The sequence below is a fragment of the Octodon degus genome, unplaced genomic scaffold (genome assembly GCF_000260255.1).
Source record: "Octodon degus isolate 3935 unplaced genomic scaffold, OctDeg1.0 scaffold00170, whole genome shotgun sequence".
NCBI classification, from domain to species: Eukaryota; Metazoa; Chordata; class Mammalia; order Rodentia; family Octodontidae; genus Octodon; species Octodon degus.
In genome coordinates, this window is record NW_004524746.1 from 2,080,462 (window position 1) to 2,103,332 (window position 22,871).

A 22,871-nucleotide genomic window follows, 5' to 3' on the forward strand; every position below is an offset into this window, starting at 1 on the left:
GCCACGCCCGCGATGGCTTCTGGTTTTTGTAGTCTTCTCGCGCACAGCCGCCAGCTAGGCTACCAGCGCGGCTGGGAAACAAAACTACATTTCCCACAAAGGCGCGGGGACTAGCACCGGACGTGTGACGCCACCGCTCCCGCCAGCCAATGGCAGCTCCGGGCGGCGGTGAGGCAAGCGCCGTCAGGCGCCAAAGTGGATTTTTTTTTTTTTGTTTTTTTGTTTGCCGGAGTCAAGCGGGTGCTGCTAGCGGAGGCGCCATATTGGAAGGGACAAAACTCCGGCGACAGCGAGTGACACAAATAAACCCCTGGACCCCTTCGTTCCCCCAGCTCTAAGGGCCGCGATGTTGTACCTAGAGGACTATTTGGAAAGTGAGTGCTTGGCACTGGCGGCGGCCGCCTGTGGGACCTGCGGGCGGGCAAGAGCGCGAGTGGACGGGCAGGCAGGATGGCGGGAGGGGGGGGAAGCGGGGGATATTTCTCTCTCACGGTAACTGGCAGCCTCGTTGTGAGCTGCCGGCCCCCCCCACGCACGCATGCACGCAGTGACGTAAGCGCGTCGCTTGCCGTTGGTCCCGCCCCTGATGGACTCTCTTTGACAGTGATTGAGCAACTTCCCATGGACCTGAGGGACCGCTTCACGGAGATGCGCGAGATGGACCTGCAGGTGCAGAGTAAGTCGGCGCGTTCTCTCCAGCTCGTCGCGCGCGCTGCGTCCCGGGCTTGCTTGCCACGACGCTAGCTAATGTCTGCGCTTTGACTGCTCTGGGTCACCTAAGGAGTTGTCACAAAGATCGCACAGTACTGTATCGTGCTGCTGATTTTCCTCCTATGGTACTTTTCTTGGGCTTTTGTGAGAGGAGACTTTAGAGCATCTGAATTCCGTTCTCATTTTCGCCACTGTGCAAGAAAAACTGTGTTTATTTATTGAATATGTAGATATCGTGTGTGTTTTAGTGGACATCAGTCTAAATGTTGAGAAGATTTCACCTGAGCTTTATGTGTCCGACTTCCATTTCCGCATTCATACATTTTGTTAAATTAGATTTTTGTTTGGGTTTAAGATAGAGAAGATAGAAGGATGAGGCTTTATGTATTTAGAGACTCTCGTGAACTTAGCATACTAAAGTTTGAAAATTACACGTGAGTTGTCAGCAGCGTGATCTTTTTCTCAGGAGTGAGGGAAATAAGATTTTACCAAAATCTTGTCAGTTGTTAGCAAAATTTTGGCCACTGCTGAGCTTTGTTCTCTTTCTAATAACTTAGTGGTTGAATGACTTTTTCCCACAATTAGCCTTGTTCTCTCAGGAACCACTTCAGATAGCTAGGAACTTGTTCATTTTCATTCCTCTCTATCTTTGGTTCATGAATATACGTTTCTTGGCCTCATGTCAAGTTCTTGAGGCACCTTGTCATCCAGCCTGTTGTAGTGTGCAAATCTCTGTAAGGTTGTGATTTAAAAAAAAATATGGTGTTTAAATTTAAAAATTTGTTACAGTAAAACACACACTCCCATCAGTCCCTCCCTTTTTACCTTGAACATGCTTATCTCACCATTATTACTGCTTTCTGAAGTTCTGTAAGTTCTCTTTCATGAGTATGTTCAGTTGAAGAGTTGTAGTTGCTTTGATGTCCTGTGTCGATTCCAAATGTTTAATTTCATGGGCATTTTGGCTTTGAGGAAGAGCTAGAAGTTCCACTGTCCCAGATCCAGTGAAGACATACTGAACTGCTTTACAGGCCTGCCTTTGTGTTGGGTGGCACTTGGTAACAAATTCATCTTATTTTTGATCACAGTGCAAAGATACACATGAAAGAGGGCTTCCTAGAGTGCCTCAGAAAATAGTAAGAATGATAGAATAAGTGTGTATTTAAGTTAGGAGGAGAATATTAAAGGGGAAGTAATTGCAATGAGTCTTACTGTAATTTTTTATAGCACTTATTGTATATTTTGATCATATCTTATCCTTCTGAGGTTTTCCAGCTACCTCGCAATCCATGTTTTTTTGGGGTAGAACCAGGGATTGAACTCAGGCCCTTGCACTTGCCAGGGAAGGGCTTATTCCACTGAGCCATCTCCCTGGCCCCAATCCATGTTAATAGAGTTGAAGTTTGAGATTTCCTGAGGTAGTATTCTCTGTAGGGCTGAGCATAGACTTTGTTGTCAAGCAGAACTATGTTTATCTTAGGACATTGTTAATTTACTCATTGAACTGACTGCATTATCATTTCTGGGGAGTTTTCATTATAAAAATCATCTGAGGATTTAAAATATGGATGAATTAGAATTATGATACCTGCAGCCAGGGATATGGCTCAGTAGAATAAGTGCTTGCCTGGCAAATGCAAGGGCCTGAGTTCAATCCCTGGTTCCGAAAAAAAAAAAAAAAAAAATTATGATACCTGAAACACGATAGGAATTACTTACAGAAATATTTTCATTTTAAGCTTTTATCACAAAAAATTTTTGTAATATGGATTTAGATTATACAGATTGCAGGATTTTTTTTAAGCTTTAATTTTTTTAGAATAAGTAGAATTTTCTAGTTAAGTGGTATTATGAATTAACCAAATAGATCCAGAAAATGCTTAAACAAAAGAAATATTTTTTAAAAAACTTACTGTAGGTTATCGCAGGATTTTTTTTTTTTTTTTTTTTTTTTTTCCCTATAAAAAAAAGAGATTGAACTCAGGCCCTTGGACTTGCCAGGCAAGTGCTTATTCTGCTGAACCATCTTCCCAGCCCCTCTCAGGGTCTTTACAAAGCTATTTAGTTTGTACTGGAAATCATTAAAAGAACACTATAGTAAAGAGGGGTTTTTTCAACTTACATGACAAGATCCATCTTATTTTATTTTTTAGCTGATGTCCAATAAGGTAATTCTTGGTAGACCCTTTAGAAAAATTGTACATAGAATAAATAGTGCATTAAGTGGATAAAGAGTTGCACTAGCTATTTTCATTTTTGATAAAAGATGATGGAGTGCTTGATACTGAAATAATTTAAAATCTTTTTAAGTTACTTTTTCTTACTAAAAGAAATGTGAGGTTATCTACTGGTACTTTCAACAAGCAACTGTATTTTGTCACATTCAAAACCTGATATAGAGCATGTGTTGTTGACTTTACTTGGATTATTAGAAAACAATTGGAAATAACGAAACAACAAACTAAGGTAATTAAGGCATTATATTATAAATGGCCAGTGAAATAGTAGTACATGTTGTGAGGTGTTTTTCTTAATCAAGTTAAAGCATGTATATTTTATGAATTTGATTATCTAAATATGAAACTTTTTATATCAGATGCAATGGATCAGCTAGAGCAAAGAGTCAGTGAATTCTTTATGAATGCAAAGAAAAATAAACCTGAGTGGAGAGAAGAACAGATGGCATCCATCAAAAAAGTATGTGTAACACTTTGGATGATTTATCAATACATATTAGGACCCTCTGAAAAAGATACTTCAAAGTTAAATTGGTTTATGATATCAAAATGAGCACAAGTTATCAGTAGATCTTTAGAACTCCAGCAATGTCTTATCTTTTATCTTCAAGTGTAGGGATTTGTAATCATTGAAGGATACTGGTAATTTAAAAATTTTTAATAATGAGTACCTATTCATTAAGGACTATTAACAAGTACTTTCCTTCTCCTTTTTCATTTGTTTTGCTGGTTGTATGTGTTAACTTGCCTTACCATTAGAGATATAATTTGGGTCACAAACTGGGGAGGACAGTAAAAGATTTTGAGCATACTTTTTGTATTTCTAGTTAGTCTAGTTGGTAGGCACACAGAAAAGCAGAATCTTAAGAACTGGAAGTATTTTTAAAGTCTTTCAATTTAAAGCTGAACATTTGTGCATGAATTGGGTCTAGAAAAACAGAATTCTTTGAATTTGTATTAGTTTTACAAGAATTAGAGCTCTCTTCCAGATAATAATAGGAGTTAGATCCCAGCCCAAAGTTTCCTTTGACAGTGGGATGTAGTCTATAGAAGGGTATGTTTGGAAGAACAGTGTAAAAGGTGGGCATGTTCACAGCTTTGCCCTTTAGCTATCTGACATGGGAGAGATCTCTTGTTATCATTAAAAAATAATGCCTTTTTACATTAACCCTCATATAATTGTTTGGAACCTACCAATTGAAGTTATGGTGTTTATTCTACTACATGGTGGGAAGATCATTTCTGTTAGTAGAAAAAACAATTTATTAAGAAAAGTAGTCCACGGGACCGGGGAGATGGCTCAGTGGAATAAGCCCTTCCCTGGCAAGCACAAAGGTCTGAGTTCAATCCCCGGTTCTGCCAAAAAAAAAAAAAAAAAAGAAAGAAAAGTAGTCCTGCCTTGAAAGATATCTAGAGGCCCAGATGTGCGTGAATATAGCCATCATACATATATATATATATATATATATCCCAAAGGCATTGATTATTTCTTTTAACTCTTAAGTTTTTTGTGTTGTACCACTCCAGTATAACCTCCAAAGTCTGATAGCCCTTGGAAATTCATAGAATCTTTGTTTCGTTTTTTATTTTGCTTTTTATTTTTATTTTTTAAAGTACAGCTGGCAACTGGGAATTGAACTCAGGCTCTTGCACTTGCCAGGGAAATGCTTATTCTATTGAGCCATCTGTGCGGCCTTCTTTGTTTCCTTTTTTAAAAAGTCAGTTTGCTTTCCATTGCCAAGAAATCTAAAGTATGCATTAAGTTGTATGAATTTATGTCTAATTTAAAATAGAAATTATAGATCAATTAGATAATAAGTGTATGTAGATTAGAATCTTTTCTACAGGTATGGATTTATAACAATTCTTTCATCCAGGTGTGGTGGTACATACCCATGATCCCAGCATTCAGGAGGCTGAGGCAGTAGGTTTGTCCTTAGTTCGAGGTACCCTGGTCTACATAGTGCATTTGAGGCCAGTTTGAAATATATAGCTAGACCCTGTCTCAAAAAAAAAAAATTTTTTTTTGAGTAGAACATGAATGTGCTTTACAGATTAGATAAATCTTTAGTAGCCTTCTTTTTATTTTCTTTGAAATATTATTCATTAGCTCACATAACTTTTTCTAGTAAAACTAGACTTGGGATATATAGATATATATAATCTTTTCTAAGAATTCAGAACACATTGCTTTAATTCTTGGCCATTGTCTGTAATTTTTGATCTCCCCCAACCATACCCTAACCCCAGGAAGCATTTTATTACCAAGATGACTGACAGTGATAATGAAATTGCACTTGTATGTCTTTACATGCATATTCATAATTATTTTTGAAATGATGTTTTATTCAGGACTATTATAAAGCTTTGGAAGATGCAGATGAGAAAGTACAGCTGGCAAACCAGATATATGACTTGGTAAGTAAAATTCATGTGTATATCCTGTGCTGTAGAAGAACTTGAATTATGAGTTACTGTTTAAATTTGGTGGCTTATGTAGGAAGAATAGACTGAAACTAAAATATTATTTTATTGAGCATATTTAATTGGAAAATTCAGTATCTGTTATGTTGTTTCTTTGAGGAAGAGTCATAAAAAGTCTACAGTATTCAGCTATATGACTTGGAACCTTTTATTTTAGCCAATACTATACTGCTGTAAGATTGTGTGTATGTATATCACACACACACACACACACACACACACACACACACACACGATTACTTTGCTGATCCTAAACTTTTAAAGTAGTGTGTTTACTTGCCTATTAGATCATTTTGAGTTTCTTTCAGTGGTAAAATACACACAAGAGTCTGTTGAGGAGAGCTCTTGGTAGTCTAATGAAAAGGTGAAGGGGAATCAGTGGAATCCCTTTAAGTGATGTTCATGAATAGTTTCTGTCAGCTGGCGAAAATGTTTGGGAAACATAAAATCACATGTATTTATTTTTTTAAAAATGTGTCCTTCCTGCAGTAGTACTTATAAAAGTTTGAAATTACCAAGAAGACATGTCTAATACATACTTCTTAACTTGATGTCATTCTGGTACTTTTTTAATGTGAAGAAGCATCTTCTTTTAAAAGACATACTTTAGTAGGCACTGATTTCTGTTTTTGCTGCAAAGTGAGTTTTAGCAGAAAAAAATGCTCATTTTTATTTGACTTCACCTTACTGATTTCATCTCTTATGTTTTCAATCTTTTATGGGAACAGTTTTGTTACTCAGCAGGTACATATAATTTAAATATCAATGAGGAAGACACACTGTAAAAAGATACACACCTCATTCGGTGTATGTTATAAATGCTGATGCTAAACTTAAAGGGTGTGTCATGTGAAGCTGTAGAGAATGTTTAATTGTGTTTATATAGTGAGAATATTTTTAATAGCTATAATCTAGGTTCTTTTCATATATTCTAAAAGGAATTGCATAAAAGTCATTGTCTAAAGATAGAGTAGGTTGTAGCTGTAGTATACCAAGTAGGACATAATTACAACTTACTCTATCCTTAGGCAGTGTCTTTAGGACGAAAATAAAAAAGTACTGGATGGCTTGAGTCTTCAATTATATCTAACAGAAAAAGCCTTTTGCACTGAGATCTAAAACTAATCTGACAGTGACATTATTCTTCATACTTTATGTGGACCATTTTTTAGAGATTACCTACTTTTTAATTCATATAGCTCTTTGTCTTTCTTGTTTATTATTTTGTTGCATTACTAAAAGTAACTTCATGTATTTAGAAAAATACTTAACATTTATGTTTGCTTTTTAAATATGTGTGCATGTATTCATTTGCTACTTATGAACCATAAACTTTATTGTTTATCTACAGTGTGCCCAATACAATAGTTTTGCTTGGGTGTAGTGAAAAAATAAAAAGTAAATATTAGAAATAGTCCCAGTCTTCAAGGTACTGGTAAACTAGTTGGGAAGAAATACCTGTGGATTCAAGTGGACAACCTGTATAGAAAATGTAGCAAGTATGAGTCTGTGGAGTACAGTATTAAGGATGTCTGGTGAAAAACAGAATGAAGTCATGCAGTTATGTGGTGAAGAGGTGAGTTTTAGACAGAGAATAGGGGCTATTAGAAGTTGTATTAAGCGGAAAGCATTTTATTCAGCAATAATGGCATAAATAAATGAAAGTAAGAACTAAATTTTTTCTTTGAAAGGGATTGATCACCTAGGCCAGAGGAAATAGATGTGTTTACCTTGATGATAATAGATAATATTTATATATATTGAAATAGCACATGCTAATCTGTACTTTATCAATTTAAAAAAGTCCCTTCTTTGAGATTTCATTTTCTTTCTTATCCTCTACTCTCAGTATCAGTATTATTTAATGGCTTATAAATCAGTCCCCTCCATTTATTAGAAACCTAGCACATGATTCAGAATTATTCTTTTGTGAAATCATCTTATTTTCTAGTCATCTACTTTAACTTTTACAAATTCTGATTTCCTTTAGAGGCACATGCTGAACTTGATCATCACTGGGGAATTTTTACCTCTGAAATGCTTCCTGTATCTCCACTTAATTTTCTACCACTTTATCAACTTCTTTATTTTTATTTTTCCTAAACAATATTCTAATTGAGCTCTTGAACTTTTTACTAGTACCTTCTACTCTATTGTCAAAATAGGGTGGATTTTTATTTGCTCTAAAAATCACCAGTCACCACAGGGCTGGTGATTAACTGGGAGAATCATCCTAGAATTAACTGGGAGAATCATGCAGCTGTAACATTGCTTCCCCTAAAAATTCATGATTTTTCACTATTGAGTATTTTATATTTAACTATATTAGCCTTTATATTTTAATTTAGTCAGATTAATTTTGTTCCTCCCAGTGGCTTTTTCAGAACTGCCAAACACAAACATCCCTTCTCCAGTTGTGGTTTTGCCTTGCAATGTTAATATGTTTTGCAGCTTTTTGGTGGGAAATTCATGAAATATCTCCTCCTCATCAATTCCACAAAGGCTCATGTCTTTACATAGACTTCCTCTCTTACCTCTTTTCTCAAAGGATGGGGTGTTCTTCCTTTTGATTATTACTCCCCCTTTTCAACCTCTTTGACCTTCCCTCACCTTTAATTCAATCCTGTATTCATCATGATTTGGATTCTTTGTTTTTTTGTTTTTGGTTTTTTTTTTTTTAAAGCTACAACTCTTTTTTTTTTTAAATTATTTATTTATTTATTACATTTATTTATTGTGTTATGTGTGTGTGGCCAGCTCAGCCCACCAGGGGGCGAGGCTGGCTGGCATGTGGTGCTGAAGGATCGAACCGCGGTCCTTGTGCTTTGCCAAGCTTGTTCCAAGTAGCTGCTTTAGACCACTGAGCCATCTCTCCAGCCCATGATTTGGATTCTTTGTAATACTTCTCTGAAACTATAGTGATAACTTAATGGATAAGGACATTAAACTGACCCTTAGAAAATGAACACTTTACCCGCGTTGATTTTTCCTTGCAGTCTTGCTCACGCAGTATCATCTGACTGCTCTGATACGATTCTCATGCCCTCGTGGCCTTTCTCACTATCCTTGGTTGCAGATCACATGATGATATTCCTCAGGTTTTGTCCTTGACCTGTCATGTTTCTTACTCTTCAAGTACTACTCATGTAAAGGAAATATTCTTCTTTTTTATTTCCAGTCCAGAGGGCCAGGAATATCCATTGCCACATAATGAAGAATTAATCCGTCAAATGCCAATTTTATGCCCCCTCCCGTACACCACCAAAGTTGAGTAATACTTCCCCAATACCTCAGTATATTTATCTAGTTTTAATAGTTAGGCACTAATTCCTCAAATCCAGACTTTCCGAGTCTCTTAATCTCTGAGAGTCCTGAAGCCCTAGAACTCAGCTTATAAACATTTAAGATTCTTAGACTCATCCTTTTTCTTACCCATTTTGTGTTTCTACATCTCAGAAGAAACACAGATCATGTAGTTACTCAAGTTACTGAAAGTCATGTTGGACATCTTGACCCATTTTGTTCATTTTATTTTCTAAGTGCTTATCATGCTCTTTCGTTTGTGTTCTTTTAGTCTGCGTTTAGTTTGTCATAGGTACTTTCTTGTTACTGGGACAAAATATTAAACCCCACAAGCTAAAGGAAGAAAGAGTCATTTTAACTCACAGTTTGTAGAAGTTTCGTCCGTAGTCACCTGGTTTGAAGGCAGGGCAACAAGGTAGAGGGGCATGAAGGAGGGGAAGCAGTCCATGGCGAGGTAGGTAGGAAAAAAAAATGGCAGCAGCAAGCCTCCCTTTCCCCATGTGTTCTATTTAGGCTACAACTATTACAGTTGTCACACTCCTTTTATGCACTATCATGTACCTGTGATCTCTGCCTGGAGACTTTGGGGAGACATCTATGCTTAAGCCCTAATACTGTTAAAATGCTTTTTTAAAAAATTGAAGTATAAAAGCAGTGATCTTGAGAATCTTCAGTAGGTTTTCAAAACTAGCAGTTAATTGGTAGGATTCTCACCCTCACTAATTATATATGTTGATACCTGTGAACTAAGCAACTGCACTGAAGATAGCAATGTATAATAGTAGGGTCATGCTTGGAATGCCTGTTATTCTGGTCTTCTAAATAGGTACTGCTTGTCATGACATACCAATTACTGCTATACTGTCTCTCAAGTCAATGTTTGTTTAAAAAAAGGGTAATAAATACAAACAAGAGACAAGAAAAAAAAATGTCACAAGACTTGCTACAATGTTGTGTAGGGTTAGATTTCTAAACTTCTGTATACAAATATGTAATTGTTAATTCCAATTTTTTAAAATATTGTTTAATTTTTAAAATTTTCTTCTTCATATTCTGTAGGGACTTAAAGGTTAACATATCAATTCTTGATGGAAAATACCTGTTCCATGTTATGTCTAAGATGTTTGATATTCAGACAGACAGTGAGGTTAAGCTCAACTGTCTTTGTTGTAGGGTAATAATAATAAGCTTCTCTTCTGGAGGGTTCACAACCTAAGTTTGCAGACCAAAAATTAGAGAAAAAGAAGGGCTGTAAGGACAGCCAACATTTTGGCTCTAGTCTTTCAAGGTCAGTGAAGACTCAGGACATAGGAGAACTTGTACTGTAACGTCATGTAACTCAGTAGTGCCCCAAATTTTCTGATAAAGCAGATTATTGAGCCACAGAGGAAAGTGATCGATGATATAAAGTGTGCGTAAGGAGAGTCACATGGAGAGAAAACATTCTCTCAGGCTTTCACAGAGAGCAAATTGGTTAAGCAATGACTGTGACTCATCCACATGACTGACACTGACAGAGGAACTACAAACTGTGGTACAGGATCTCAGGATAAATCCTGAGGGAATTTGACTGACCTTATCAGATACAAAAGTTACATTTATTGTTATATAGGTCTTGCTTTATCTTGGGTTTAGCCATTCAGCAGAATAGTATAAAAACGAAGTATAAAAAGTAAAGCCATACTAATACACTGAGCTGTAAAAGGCTCGAGTCAACAACTTCTGACATTGCCAGGCTTATGGAAAACCAATTACTATTATGGACTACTGGGCTATATTGGAATATTTTGCTGAATTCATGTACCTATAATATTTAAATGACAATGGAATACCCTTCTCTGAGAAACTAACCAAAAAAGGGGATATAAATGAACAACCATTTTTTATCTGTATATTCAAAATAGTTACAATAGATTTACAGCTACATTCTCTTAATTCATTGAATAGTGGACAGGATATCATATCTGCATCTTGTACAATGAATAATCACTAAGACAACAATATGCAATATATTATGTATTGAAACTGTACTAGTTAATCGGTTTGGAAACTGTCTCATTGCTAATTGTTTCTCAATAAAATTATTTTAAAAATGGAAGTGTAATAAATAAAATTGTATGTCTTACATATACAATTCATTTTGGTGAATGTGTATATCCTTGGAATCAGTACCTCAACGAGGATATACAGAGAGCATTGCTGTTCACTCTAGAAACTTCCCTTGTGTCATTTAGAGTGCCTGCTGTATCTTTCTCTCTCACCTGAGCGGTTGTAGTAGCTTTTTTTTGTGGTACCAGGGATCAAACTCAGGACCTTGCACTTGCCAGGCAGGCACTTATTCTACTGAGCTATCTCCCTGGCCTGTAGTAGCTTTTTAAAATGTTGTTTCTGCTTTGACGTAACATTCTTGATTTATTATATTGAAAATACATATTTCAGCCTACTGTCTTACTTTAATTTTTTTTACCATGTCCTGTATCATCCTTCTTGATCTGGCTCTGCCAGATCCCTAGCTGTGTCTTCTTTTCATCCTGCCCCTCACCACTTGCACATGTGCGCTCTGTGGTGAATGTGCTGTGTGTGACTCACTCTTCCTCAATGGAGTGACTTTTGTCTTCATCCTTGCTTGATAAACTTTCTACCATCCTTCAGAGATCTGCACATATATAGCGTTTTTATTCTAATCCTAACAATCTTGATATTTGTGCCATTTGTGTGTAGAAGAGATTTGACTGGTTGTAACAGGAAAAGTTTCTAAGAGTGGCTTAAACAAAGGATTTGTTTTCTTCTCACATAAAGTGACTGATGGAGGAGGCAGACTGCATCACCATCATCATCAGTATCCTAGGCTGCTTCTGATATGTTGGGCAGGTAGATGAATCGTTGTGGGAAATTATGCAGAAGGGCACATTTTGTAGTTCAGTTAGTTCCTTTGAAGCGTTTTCTTGGAATCCTTGTACTGACTTCTCCCATCTTAATGTGTCCCTCCGCCTGCAAGGAGGGCTGGGAAATACTGAACAAGGTAAATCACCCTCCAGATGAGGGTACGGGGCTTCTATCAGAGAGAAAGGAGAGAATAGATGTTATGTAGGTAATTACTATTGTGTGTCACCCTACCCCTCAAGATAATCATGCCAGTCTCTAAATCCCTGCTGTTCATATTTGATTATTAATCAAATCACATTATAATTATCTTTGTTCATACATTTGTGTCGCTTAATATGTTAAGAACTGTGTCTTTCAGTGTTTTCAAGAATCAACTGTAGTTATCTTCCAATAAATATTTTTTTTATTTTTTACAAAAATTATTTATTGAAAAAATCACTTGACTATGTTACTGGTGAAGGAAAAGGATTCACAGGACTTTGAAATTTAATGGTGTTGTCTTCAGTGAAGGATATGTTTTCGGTGGGAGATAGTTTCTTAAACGGTAGTAGAATGTGCTAAAATAGATTCCATTTCAGTAGACAAGTATACAGTGCAGTGCAAATAGGTACTTCTTTTCAATGTCTGACTGGAAGGAAAGTAAGAGCAATGTAATTCATATGAATTTAGCTTTCTTTATCACATTAGGAGATTTATTATTTTTTATTTTATGAAAATCACATTAGGAGGGCACTTTGTTAAGATCCAGTCTTTGCTCAGACTTTTTGGTACCTTTCTTTTGCTTTCACAATTTTGTTAGTTTCTTCAATTTCAGATAGATTTCCTTCTTTCATATATAAGATGACTAAAAATTCTTGTAAAACAGTACTTTTTGATGTCTATTTAGCGAAAAGGGGATTTTAAAACAAACTTACAGTAATATGTATATTTTGGTATTTCAACTAAAAATGTCTTCTATTGTAAATTCATTTGCTATTAAAGAGCTCTATTCTGACAAAGCAGGTTTATTCAATGTAAAGTACACATTACTGTGCAAAATAATAATAGGCATCCCATTGAGTTTATTGCCAATAAAGTCATATCATTTTCATAAAATAAAAAATATTAGAGCTCCTAACCAGGATGCGTGAGAGTTGGCAAGGTTCTTGATCATTCTCAAAGCCTGACATACATTAGTCAGATAATGAACAGAAAGACAAAGACTAGCAAGGTGCTCTAATTCAAAGTGTTCCAAACCCTTATTCATTTCCAATTTTTCACAGATTTTGTATCTACATTCCACGTGCCCAAAGTACCTTTTCAAAAGAAATGTGTTTAAGAGAAAAGCTCTTACTAATTTGATACTACAAACATAAATGAAAAACTAGTATCATTTTATCATGAATAAAAAATTTATTAATTTTTTTGAAACAATAATGTACCTTGCTGGAATGCTTGTGCTTTGTGCAGTGTGCATTGCCATGGTGTCTTTAACACTTTATGCTGAGGGTAACACTTACTTTTTTAGCCTTACAAGTAATTACAGTCACATTTAGTGGAATTACTGATTTGTTTGCAGGGAGGTCGCTAAATACAGTTATCCTATCAAGTTAATTAATATCCCTGAAATGTCAGCTGTACTTACTGAAATGAAAGCTTATAAATCTATCTTGTGTGTTGCTTACCTAAAACTTGGGAGTAGAAGTGTCCAAAGTTTTTTGGACTCTGGAATATTTGCATAGACTTTACCAGTTGAACAACTGTAATAAGAATATTCAAAATCGGAAATACTCCAAAATGCACTTGTTGATTATTGACAAGATACCACAGATGACTTCATGTGACAGGTCATTGTCAATATTTGAACACACTCAATATATTGAGTAAAATTGTTAAGCTATGTGTATATGTAAATGCATATAAAACATAAATGCAGTTTGTATTTGGATTTGGGATTTATACCGAAAATAGTTTATTATGTATGTGGAAATAATCCAAAATCTGAAAAGATTTAAAATCTGAAACATTTCTTCCAAACATTTCTGATAAGGGATATGTATGATTTCATCCTGAAGTGTTTTATATAACATGGTGTTTCAATGTATGTTTACTTTGAAAAGTTTTATTTACCTTTGAAAGCAGTAGACGATTTATAGGGAAGGAAACCATATTGGATAATATCAAGAAATTTGTGGAATTAGGAGTCAGGTAGAATAAGTTGAAAATTTATGACAGGACTTGTAGTGAAGTTTGACTAATAAAAATTGATTTTTCTTAAAATAATTTTCTTCTGGAATCTTGATACATATAAGTAGTCATTAAACACTTACTGTGTTCCTTAGGCAGATGTCCCCACTCTAAGGACGTGTCAGAATGCCATACCTAATGAAGTTGATTTATATAGGCTCTGATAAAATTTGAGCTTTTAGTTAATGCTTGAATGATTTTAGCAGTCTCTTGCAGTGCTTCAATATCTTTGAACTTGCTGCTTCTTTATATCCTGCCTGTTCTTGAGGTGATTATATTTCAGATCGGTGTTTTATCTATAAATTTGAGAGTTCTTCATATGATACTCTAATTAAGGAAATGTATTATATGGATTTGACCTTTTGATTTGTCTCTCGTCCTTATTGTCTTGTAGGAGGATGATTAGATGTAGTATACGTGCTGAAGTTCCAAGCATTGAATGCCTGAGGATAGGTCACATTTGAGCTAGTTTAAATATAATTTAGAAATGTGAAGAATCATTTTTATGACTTATTAGAGAAATGCTTTGCCATCATGGTTCCTTTTTCTTCCCCCATTTGCCCTTTTTATTCACTATAGCCAAATCTGTGTGTAGATTGAAATTTATATTTTATTGCCATGGATTTCAATTTAGAACCTAATAAACCAATTGCTCATTTTGAAAGGGCAGACTAAATGTCTAAATATTTGAATTTGACTGTCTTGGAAGCAGTTGATCATATAGAGATACTTGTAATTTGGATCCATCAGTAGTGCATCTTAAAATTTGAATATTGGAAACCTCAGAAATTCAGAAAAGAAAGAATAAAATATTACAGAAATTGAGTGGTTTTTTTGTGCAGAGGTGTCAAGTGTGACTTAATTTTTTATAATCATAAATATGGTAATAAGTAACATTTGTTTCTAAAGAATTCATTAAAAGGATAGTAGTTGAAAGCAGTTGTAATTTGTGGTTATAGAATATGATTTGGTGTAGAGCAAGGAAGCTTTTGTGTATAGCACTTACATCCCTGGTGTGAGGTTAAATTTGGTGACAAGGAGCCTATGTTATGATCTAGTTGTATTTCATCCAGCCTTACTCACACTGAGAGCAAATCAGTATTTAGACTGTGGTCGATTTGTATTGGGAAATTGTGGCCAGTGGGAAATGTCTCAGAGATAGCAGTGCTGTCTTTGCTGCTCTAAATTACCCTTACGAGGTCAGGTTGGTGTGGACTAGTAGGGTAACTTGGCTCTGTTTTGCCTGATATCCATGAAGTCATTATGATAATCAACTAGAATAGGTACTTTACCCATCCATGTAGGTAAAGGGAGGGCACATACTAGATTTTAACTGGGTTCTGTTCACTCTTATGGCCATTTAATATATCCTAGTGTAAGTATCCTAGTGCTTTATAATTTAAGTTTCATGCCCAACTTCTCACTTCTAATTTGATTTAATACTGAAATAGTAAATTTAAGAAAACAATTTTCATTGCCTAGTAGTTGCTGACACTGTTAATTAATTCATAACCTTTTTTATCTATGAAGAAGTGAAAATGGTTGGAAACCCCATTACAAAGCTGATCTGCTCAAAGTGGTTGTGCTTTAAAAATGTTTAATTACTAATTTTCTAGAATTACTCATTCTTTGAATAATATTGTCTTTTCCAAACTATTTAGTATAGAAAATGTTCTCATTTTCGCATGCTTTCATGTGTAATGTATTTAATACAGTAAAGCGGTTTTTTTCACTTCTAAAATATTTAATCATTCTTACAACTTTATGAAGAAGTTTTTTGTTTGTTTGTTTGTTTGTTTGTTTTTGTAAAGCAGTTTTAAAAGAAGTGGTAGGATATGTATGTTCTGAAGAAAGAAAGGGGTGTCTGTTTCGCCTTAGCACTATTCCCCATCAAGGTTCTAACTCTGTGCCTGTCTGGATAACGTATGTTACAGGCCACACCATGCTTTCTTTGAGAGCACTGCTCGACTTTCAGTCTCCATACAGTTTTAAATTATTGCCCCTCCTCTCATTTATTTGAATATGATCTATTGTTTACTGTCTAACTCATTCTTCCTCTCTGTCTACCACAGCCCACTGTTATTTTTTTTCTTTAGGTGCTACTTCTTATTCTTTTTTCAGCTGTTACTTATTTTATCTCCATTGTATCTTTTTTCAACCTTTATTGATTGTGTTAAAAATCTTATATAGGTCTTGACTTGTTGGCTAAGTTCTTTTTGTGAGAATGGGGTCTCACTGTGGAGCACAAGCTGGTCTTAAACTCATTATGTAGCCTAGGCCAGCCTTGAATTTGCAGCAGTCCTGCCTCAGCCTCCCAGTTTCTGAGTTCTAATTTCTGTGAAGGTGATTCCCACACATTGATCTGTCTCCATTTAACCTATTGCCAAGCACATGGTAGGTGGTCCATATTTAATTCTAGTGTAATTATAGGTAAAAAAAGTCATGAAATGTTTTTATTGTACTTCATGTCTTGAACTAGAATATTTATGCTGATTTCCCTTGAGATTAAATTTTGACAATGAAAGAAATATTCTGCAATAATGGAGGTCTGTGTTCATACTTTATTATTGGAAGGTGGGTTCCATTAAAGGATGCTAAATTACCTGCACGTTCTTTGAATAGGAGCAAGTGTCTACATTATGTGCCCTGTAACATTTTAAATACTGTACTCGTAACTTCTGCCAACCTTTGAAGAATAACTTGTGTGTATAGTTGGAGGGCAAACTAGGCTTTAAGTGACTAAGAAGTAATAAACTGACACCCCAGTGATTGCTGCTAACATACAAAATATAAATAACAGGACCTGAATTACATTACTCTGAGTTAAAAACAGTTGGTGCCTATATGCAGAGGTTCAGAGAACAATGTTAAATATAAATGGTGAAGCAGTTCATTACAGATAGATCAGATGAAATCTTGTTTCCGTAATGTCTTAGCTGTATTGTTCCAGGCATGTTAACCCCTCTGAGCTTTTTCTCTTATAAAATGGAGACAGTAATAACCTACCTCAAAAGATTAGTGAGGAGTAGAGAAGATATGTAGCTAATGTACAAGCAAGAGGTATCACAGAGCCTTTTCCTAAGCATCTAACTTAAGTAGCCTGTATTTGCTAATTTTGTTCCCTAGCCTGTTTCTGTTAGACACATATTATGTAATTTAGCCTCTTACTTGAATTTCCTCCACACTATATCCTAGCACTTTTTTAATACTTATAAGTATGTTATTTTTAGTTATAAGTAATTCAGTGGAAAACTAGACTTTGAAAAAAGATGCAGTCCATAGAATATTTTTAAAACAATTAGTTCTTTTCTGTGTTACTTCAGAATATTAAGGATACAGAGTTACATATTAGAAAATGTTTCATATAAGCTTTGAATTACATTAAGACATTGCTGCTAGGTTGAGATGTCTTACAATTTTCTGAAATTAATCCAGCAATCTCTAGTTAAGTGAGAAAGTTTTTCCACAACTAGGACAATGGTATTATAAATAAATTCATTTTAATCAGGCTTTTGGAAAATGAAGTTTTCTGGCTAAAATCCCCTTTTATTTGAGTCCTTTATATAAATGTTTACAAGTATAATGGTCTGCTTTCTTGGCTTAGGGATATGTATGTATGGACTGTAGCCTCTTTGTTTGTAAGACTGAAGATCTTTCTTTCATCATTGTAAATAACAGTTACTGTGGTGTAGCACTATGGTTGGCCCTCTTAGAAGCAGAGGAGATTAGGCTGAAAGCAATCATGGGATATTTTTAAAAGCTACCAGTCTTCCAGCCCCTCCTGCCTTTCAAGTCGTAGGTCTCAGTTTTCCTTTAATTCTCATATCTCCATTTATGTAGACCATTTTCCTAAAAATTAAGATCCCGTTTCTTAAAACTTAAAGTTGATTATAGGAGGCTTGGAAGATCATTTAGCCTAGCACCCTATCCGGTAGATTCAAAGCATCTGAGGTGTAGGTTAACTGACTTGCTCAAGGATAATTAAGCAGTTTCACTAAAAGAAACAAAGATTTAGATTTCCTCAGTAAACTGACACTTTAAGAGTGTCCCAAATTTTGGTGGTTATCTTTGATCTTCTTTGAAACAGGTAGATCGACACTTGAGAAAGCTGGATCAGGAACTGGCTAAGTTTAAAATGGAGCTGGAAGCTGATAATGCTGGAATTACAGAGATATTAGAGAGGCGTAAGTAAAATTTACAGTTTTCCATCGATATTGGACAATACATGTGCAAATCGCCGAGGAGACACTTGTGCAGCAGAAGCTTTTCAGATACTGCCCTGCAGTGCTGGTGGCGCCCCGGCCACGTCGTGGGGAACCCTGCAGGTGTACCTGTTGGGGTCACAGATCCCGAGTGGGATAGTACAGGATGTCCTCTCACTCCTTTTGAAACTAGCATATTATGCCATTCCATTTTCAAAATATCCATGTATACTAAAAACATCATCGGTAACAAAAAGATTTAAAGACATAACCATCCAGAAACAAATGAGCCATCTGTCATTAATATATTGATTCATTCCTCCCTGTTTATGCACATTGTCTTTGAGGAAGGCTGTTAGCTTTTCTTCTAAGAACTTGAAGTTTTTCCTCAACTGTATGTGCTGAGAAGTATTCTAAATGCTTCCATATTATTTCCTCTTTTTAAAAGAACTCTTTCTTAAACTTTTATCAGCAGGAAGTCATGGTAATAGTTCTTTGCAAGGCTGAATTTAATCTCCTGCTATAATTTATTTCTAAATACTTCTTGGGTTTAACTCAGGAGACCTCTCAAAAGTGGAAGCATGAGCTCTGTTTTCTTAACTGATTTGCCTCTTTTCCATTGTAAATAGATGAGGTACACAAAACGAGGTAGTGTGCTGGTAGGCTTAGGGAAGGCATTTAGTTAATATCATGGCCAATTTCTACTGGGATATGATTAAAGTGTTCACACTTGTCTTGTTCCTAGATGAATTTCAACAGCAAGAATGCATTACCTGCTTCTACTTACGAAAGATTTTGACAGTGCTAGGCAGAGCATCTTTCTGTTTATGTGTTCACTGTAGGTCAGTGACAGAAGCTGATCACCAATTCCATTTTGATATACATAGTTGCATTTTTAAATTCAAGATACAACCTTCATGTTAGATAAGCATCTAATTTATTTGTGAGATACTTTTAGTCTGAAGGTACCTTATCTTAGGATAATAAGCACTTGGGAACAAAATAAAATATTCTATGCAACTGCTTTGACTTTTTTTGAAATGTGGACAAAGTTGAGAATAACTCATGCCTATTCAGTACTGCAGGAAGGTTAAAGCATCCTCTCTAAGGACACAGACATATAAAACTAAATTGGATCAAGTTATAAAAACTGCTCCATCCTGTGCCCTGCCATAATTTCATCTCAAGGGATTAAGGACACAACCTAAAGAATTTCTCCGAAAGTATTTTAAAGCTTGGTATTAGAGTCCATATTCCTTACTTTTTGCAAGCAAAATCCCTGACCTCTTTTAGGAACTATTCACTATATGTCATTTTAATATCAAAGAATTGCTTTTCTTATGGCAATGTCCTCATCCCCTAGAACTTTAGAATTTCCTACTAGAAGGTCTTTGAATATGTTATACTAGGTTGAGTGTTTTAGGTCTTATCAGTAATAGGGTTTAATGTCTTTTCATCTATTTACATGGTACCCACTGTGGTGAATTCCCTAATTAGACATTAGTGTATCTTGACTAATTTTATATTTAAGGTGAATATTGGCAAATGGGTTTCCTATGATGTAGAGACAGGGTAGTGCAGGGCGGAATTGGCAGTAGTAACGTTTGATTTGTCTGGATAACATGGCATGGGCATTTATGTCAAAGCTTGCCAGTCTTTTGTTGGGTAAGGGAATACTTTCTCTGTAGCAGTTGACTATAAAATTTTGTGGTAACATTTCATGGTGGTATGTCTCTGTGCCTCTCTTTTTAGGATCTTTGGAATTAGATACTCCTTCACAGCCAGTGAACAATCACCACGCTCATTCACATACTCCAGTGGAAAGTAAGTTTGGTTTATTGTAGCTACAGTTAAATACTCTACTATATTAACTACTTAGATCTTTATAATTAAAAACTCAAGAGTATTACCTCCGTGTTTTTTTTATTATGTTTATATAACTACTTGAGAAATAATCTTCCCTGCTTTTTTTTTGTGTGTGTGTGCATGTGTACATGTGCATGTGTTGAAATACAGTTTTTCATTGCCATTCCTGGCAGACCTATCATTTTCTTTGGGGAAGACATGTGTGACTTAGTGTACTGCCTTTGTCTTCTTCATATTTAGCCCATTGTTGGGTGTATAATGAACTTGGTTGGTGAATTAGTGAATGAAGGAGTTGAGGTTGGCGGGCTCATCGACTGTACTGGTACATTTTTGATGTATCAATTTGATAGGAAAGGAGAGTTGATCAAAAGCTACTCTCAGGGCTGGCCAAATAGCTCAGCAGATTAAAGCGCCTGCAGGCAGGCCCAGGGGCCAGAAATTTGATCCCCAGGCCTGCTGTGCCAGCCCTGCCCCCCAGGTGTGCTGAGACAGCAATTGAGACTGGGTGTGGTGGCGTATGCCCCTAATCCCAGCTCTTGGGAGGCTGTAAACAGGCAGATCACTATGAGTATGATCTAGTAGTGAGACCCTGAACACCCTGTAGACCCTTCCCTAAAATACAGAAAAAAAAAAAAAACTACTCTCAATGATAGATAATGATTTGAAAACAAAATTCCCATCATGTAAAATGAGAAATGATGGCACATTGTGGATTATGTTCAGTATTTTACTGTTAAAAGTTTTAAAATGTGTGAGAACATGGGAAGAAAGCATGTGATAGCAAAAGTTCTTGTTCTGTCTTCTGAAAAAATGTAATGTTTTGCATTTCATGAGGAAAGCAGACTCCTTTATAACTATGTTCATTTATAACTGGATGGAAGTATTATGCATTGTCCATGGTTATGTACAGTTTAAAAACACACAGATTCTTTATTTATATTCAGAAAGGAAATATAACCCAACTTCTCACCATACAACAACAGATCATATTCCTGAAAAGAAGTTTAAATCTGAAGCCCTTCTATCTACCCTCACATCAGATGCCTCTAAAGAAAATACTCTGGGTAAAGCTATTTTCTTAAGTATGATTTTTTTGTGTTTGAGTAAATAAAAATGAAAATATTTTGAGGTTAATGAATCATGCAGTTTTATTACCAGGTTAAAGTCTGTGTATGGAGAAAGAAAAAAAGAAAAATGTATTTCATTTGACTAAGCCTATAGTACATGAAGAATTTAAATTTAATGTTATTTCTGTGTTGGAAAATAATGTATCTTAAACTCAGTAACTTGATTCTGCAACCATTTTTGTTTCTTCTATACAGGTTGTCGCAATAATAATTCCGCAGCTTCTTCCAACAATGCTTACAGCGTGAATTCTTCCCAGCCTCTGGCGTCTTATAACATTGGCTCGTTATCTTCAGGTAGTGGTGCAGGGGCAATTACCATGGCAGCCGCACAAGCAGTTCAAGCTACAGCACAGGTAAAAAGGGGCAAGCGTAGAGACAAATGTTATATTCTGTCTGAATCATTGGCAAACCCTTGTAGAAGCAAATGAATGGGAGCATACCATTTTCTCACTGTATAATTCATTTTTAAATTGTAGCTTGAGGAGGTAATATTTAGTGAAGTAATACATAGGAATTACCTGATTGGTAATGAGAAGTAAATCATTCATATAGGTCATGTGTAGCCTCTTCCCACAAGGATTGCTCATGGCACCTGGGTTCTCACCTTAAACCCTCAGCACACCTAGGACTGCTCTCTGGCTTTTGTTTTTACCACCTTCAAGGCTCTTTCTGTGCCTTGAGTGTGTTCACTTCTGTAGTTATCGCCACTCCAGATGGAGAAGTGACCCTTTCTGTAGTTACTCTCTAATTGCATGAAAACTGATTTACATCTTTCCATGAAATAACTTAAATGCCAGTGATGAAGGTAATAATTTAAACAAAAGGCCGGGGAGATGGCTCAATAGAATAAGTGCTTTCCTGTCAAGCACAAGCGTCTGAGTTCAATCCCCGGTTCCACCAAAAAAAAAATTTTTTTTGAATGATTCAAACAGAATAACTAATGGTAGATAAGAAAAATAATACTGTAACATAAAGCTGTAAAAAGTTGTCTTTACATGTCTTAATGCTATAAATAAATGTCTATTTAAGATGAAAGAAGGACGAAGGACTTCAAGTTTAAAAGCCAGTTATGAAGCATTTAAGAATAATGACTTTCAATTGGGAAAAGAATTTTCCATGCCCAGGGATGGAGCTGGCTATTCCTCATCTTCGGCACTCATGACAACGCTGACACAGAACGCCAGCTCGTCAGCAGCTGACTCCCGTGGCGGGCGGAAGAGCAAGTAAGTGTGGTCAGGTGGCCCGGGCCCGGCGTGACCCTCAGCCTGCTCGCCGTCGTGGCTGGGCCTCCATGTGCCATGCTGCACAGGGCACCATGGGCAGAGATGAAGTTTCACTTTCACTGCCGTGCTTTAAAGGAATGGAAGTCCTTAAAAATTGACAGAGTTGCTTGTGGTTTTCTAGTCATAAAGTGAGCTTGTTAAAAGATGACTTAGGTTTGCTTTCATTTATTCATTAGAATAAGCCATTGATAGAACTGTTACTCATTTGTAGCCGCCTAGTTGCATATGTTTCAAGGTAAATTATATGTAAAATACAAATTATATCATGGAAATTTAAAACTTTTTGTTTCATTTTTGCTCAGTATCAGGATATCATGTTTGTTCTTGTGTCCCAAAAATTGATGATGTGAAAATGTCCCTAGAGTTTATGTATGAGATTCTTAGAATGTTGTATGAGCTTTAATTCATATGAAAACTTAACAACATTAGTACTGTCTCTTTGTCTTGGGTAATTAAGTATGCTGGGTGTTTATACGTAATGCAAGTTCACTTGTCAGGATGGAAGATGAGTTAGCTAGTGTATTGTAATTTATTTTAAAATACATT

General features: G+C 35.8%; 1 protein-coding gene across 3 annotated transcripts; it reads left to right on the forward strand.

Annotated features, from left to right (window-relative positions):
* The first annotated feature begins 211 nt into the window (after window positions 1-211).
* Window positions 212-22,269, forward strand: Ing3 (inhibitor of growth family member 3). Of its 3 annotated transcripts, XM_004643304.1 has the most exons (9): window positions 212-374; window positions 605-676; window positions 3,308-3,408; window positions 5,301-5,366; window positions 17,935-18,031; window positions 19,802-19,873; window positions 20,860-20,979; window positions 21,238-21,395; window positions 22,072-22,269. In XM_004643304.1, exons 1-9 carry the CDS (start codon window positions 347-349, stop codon window positions 22,267-22,269), a joined length of 912 nt encoding a protein of 303 aa, XP_004643361.1. In that variant the 5' UTR covers window positions 212-346. The 3 variants fall into 3 exon arrangements, 1 of the variants encoding a protein (XP_004643361.1); XR_002818510.1 differs by lacking the exons at window positions 17,935-18,031; window positions 21,238-21,395; window positions 22,072-22,269 and having other exon boundaries at window positions 235-374; window positions 20,899-20,975; XR_002818509.1 differs by lacking the exons at window positions 17,935-18,031; window positions 21,238-21,395; window positions 22,072-22,269 and having other exon boundaries at window positions 235-374; window positions 20,860-20,948.
* Window positions 22,270-22,871: the final 602 nt, after the last annotated feature.

Excerpts from the sequence above, each read along its gene's own strand:
- Ing3 (XM_004643304.1), top strand. The coding sequence starts at position 347 with ATGTTGTACCTAGAGGACTATTTGGAAA. Across the intron at positions 375-604 it reads CCTAGAGGACTATTTGGAAA|TGATTGAGCAACTTCCCATG; the intron begins GTGAGTGCTTGG and ends TCTCTTTGACAG. Across the intron at positions 21,396-22,071 it reads CAGTTCAAGCTACAGCACAG|ATGAAAGAAGGACGAAGGAC; the intron begins GTAAAAAGGGGC and ends TGTCTATTTAAG.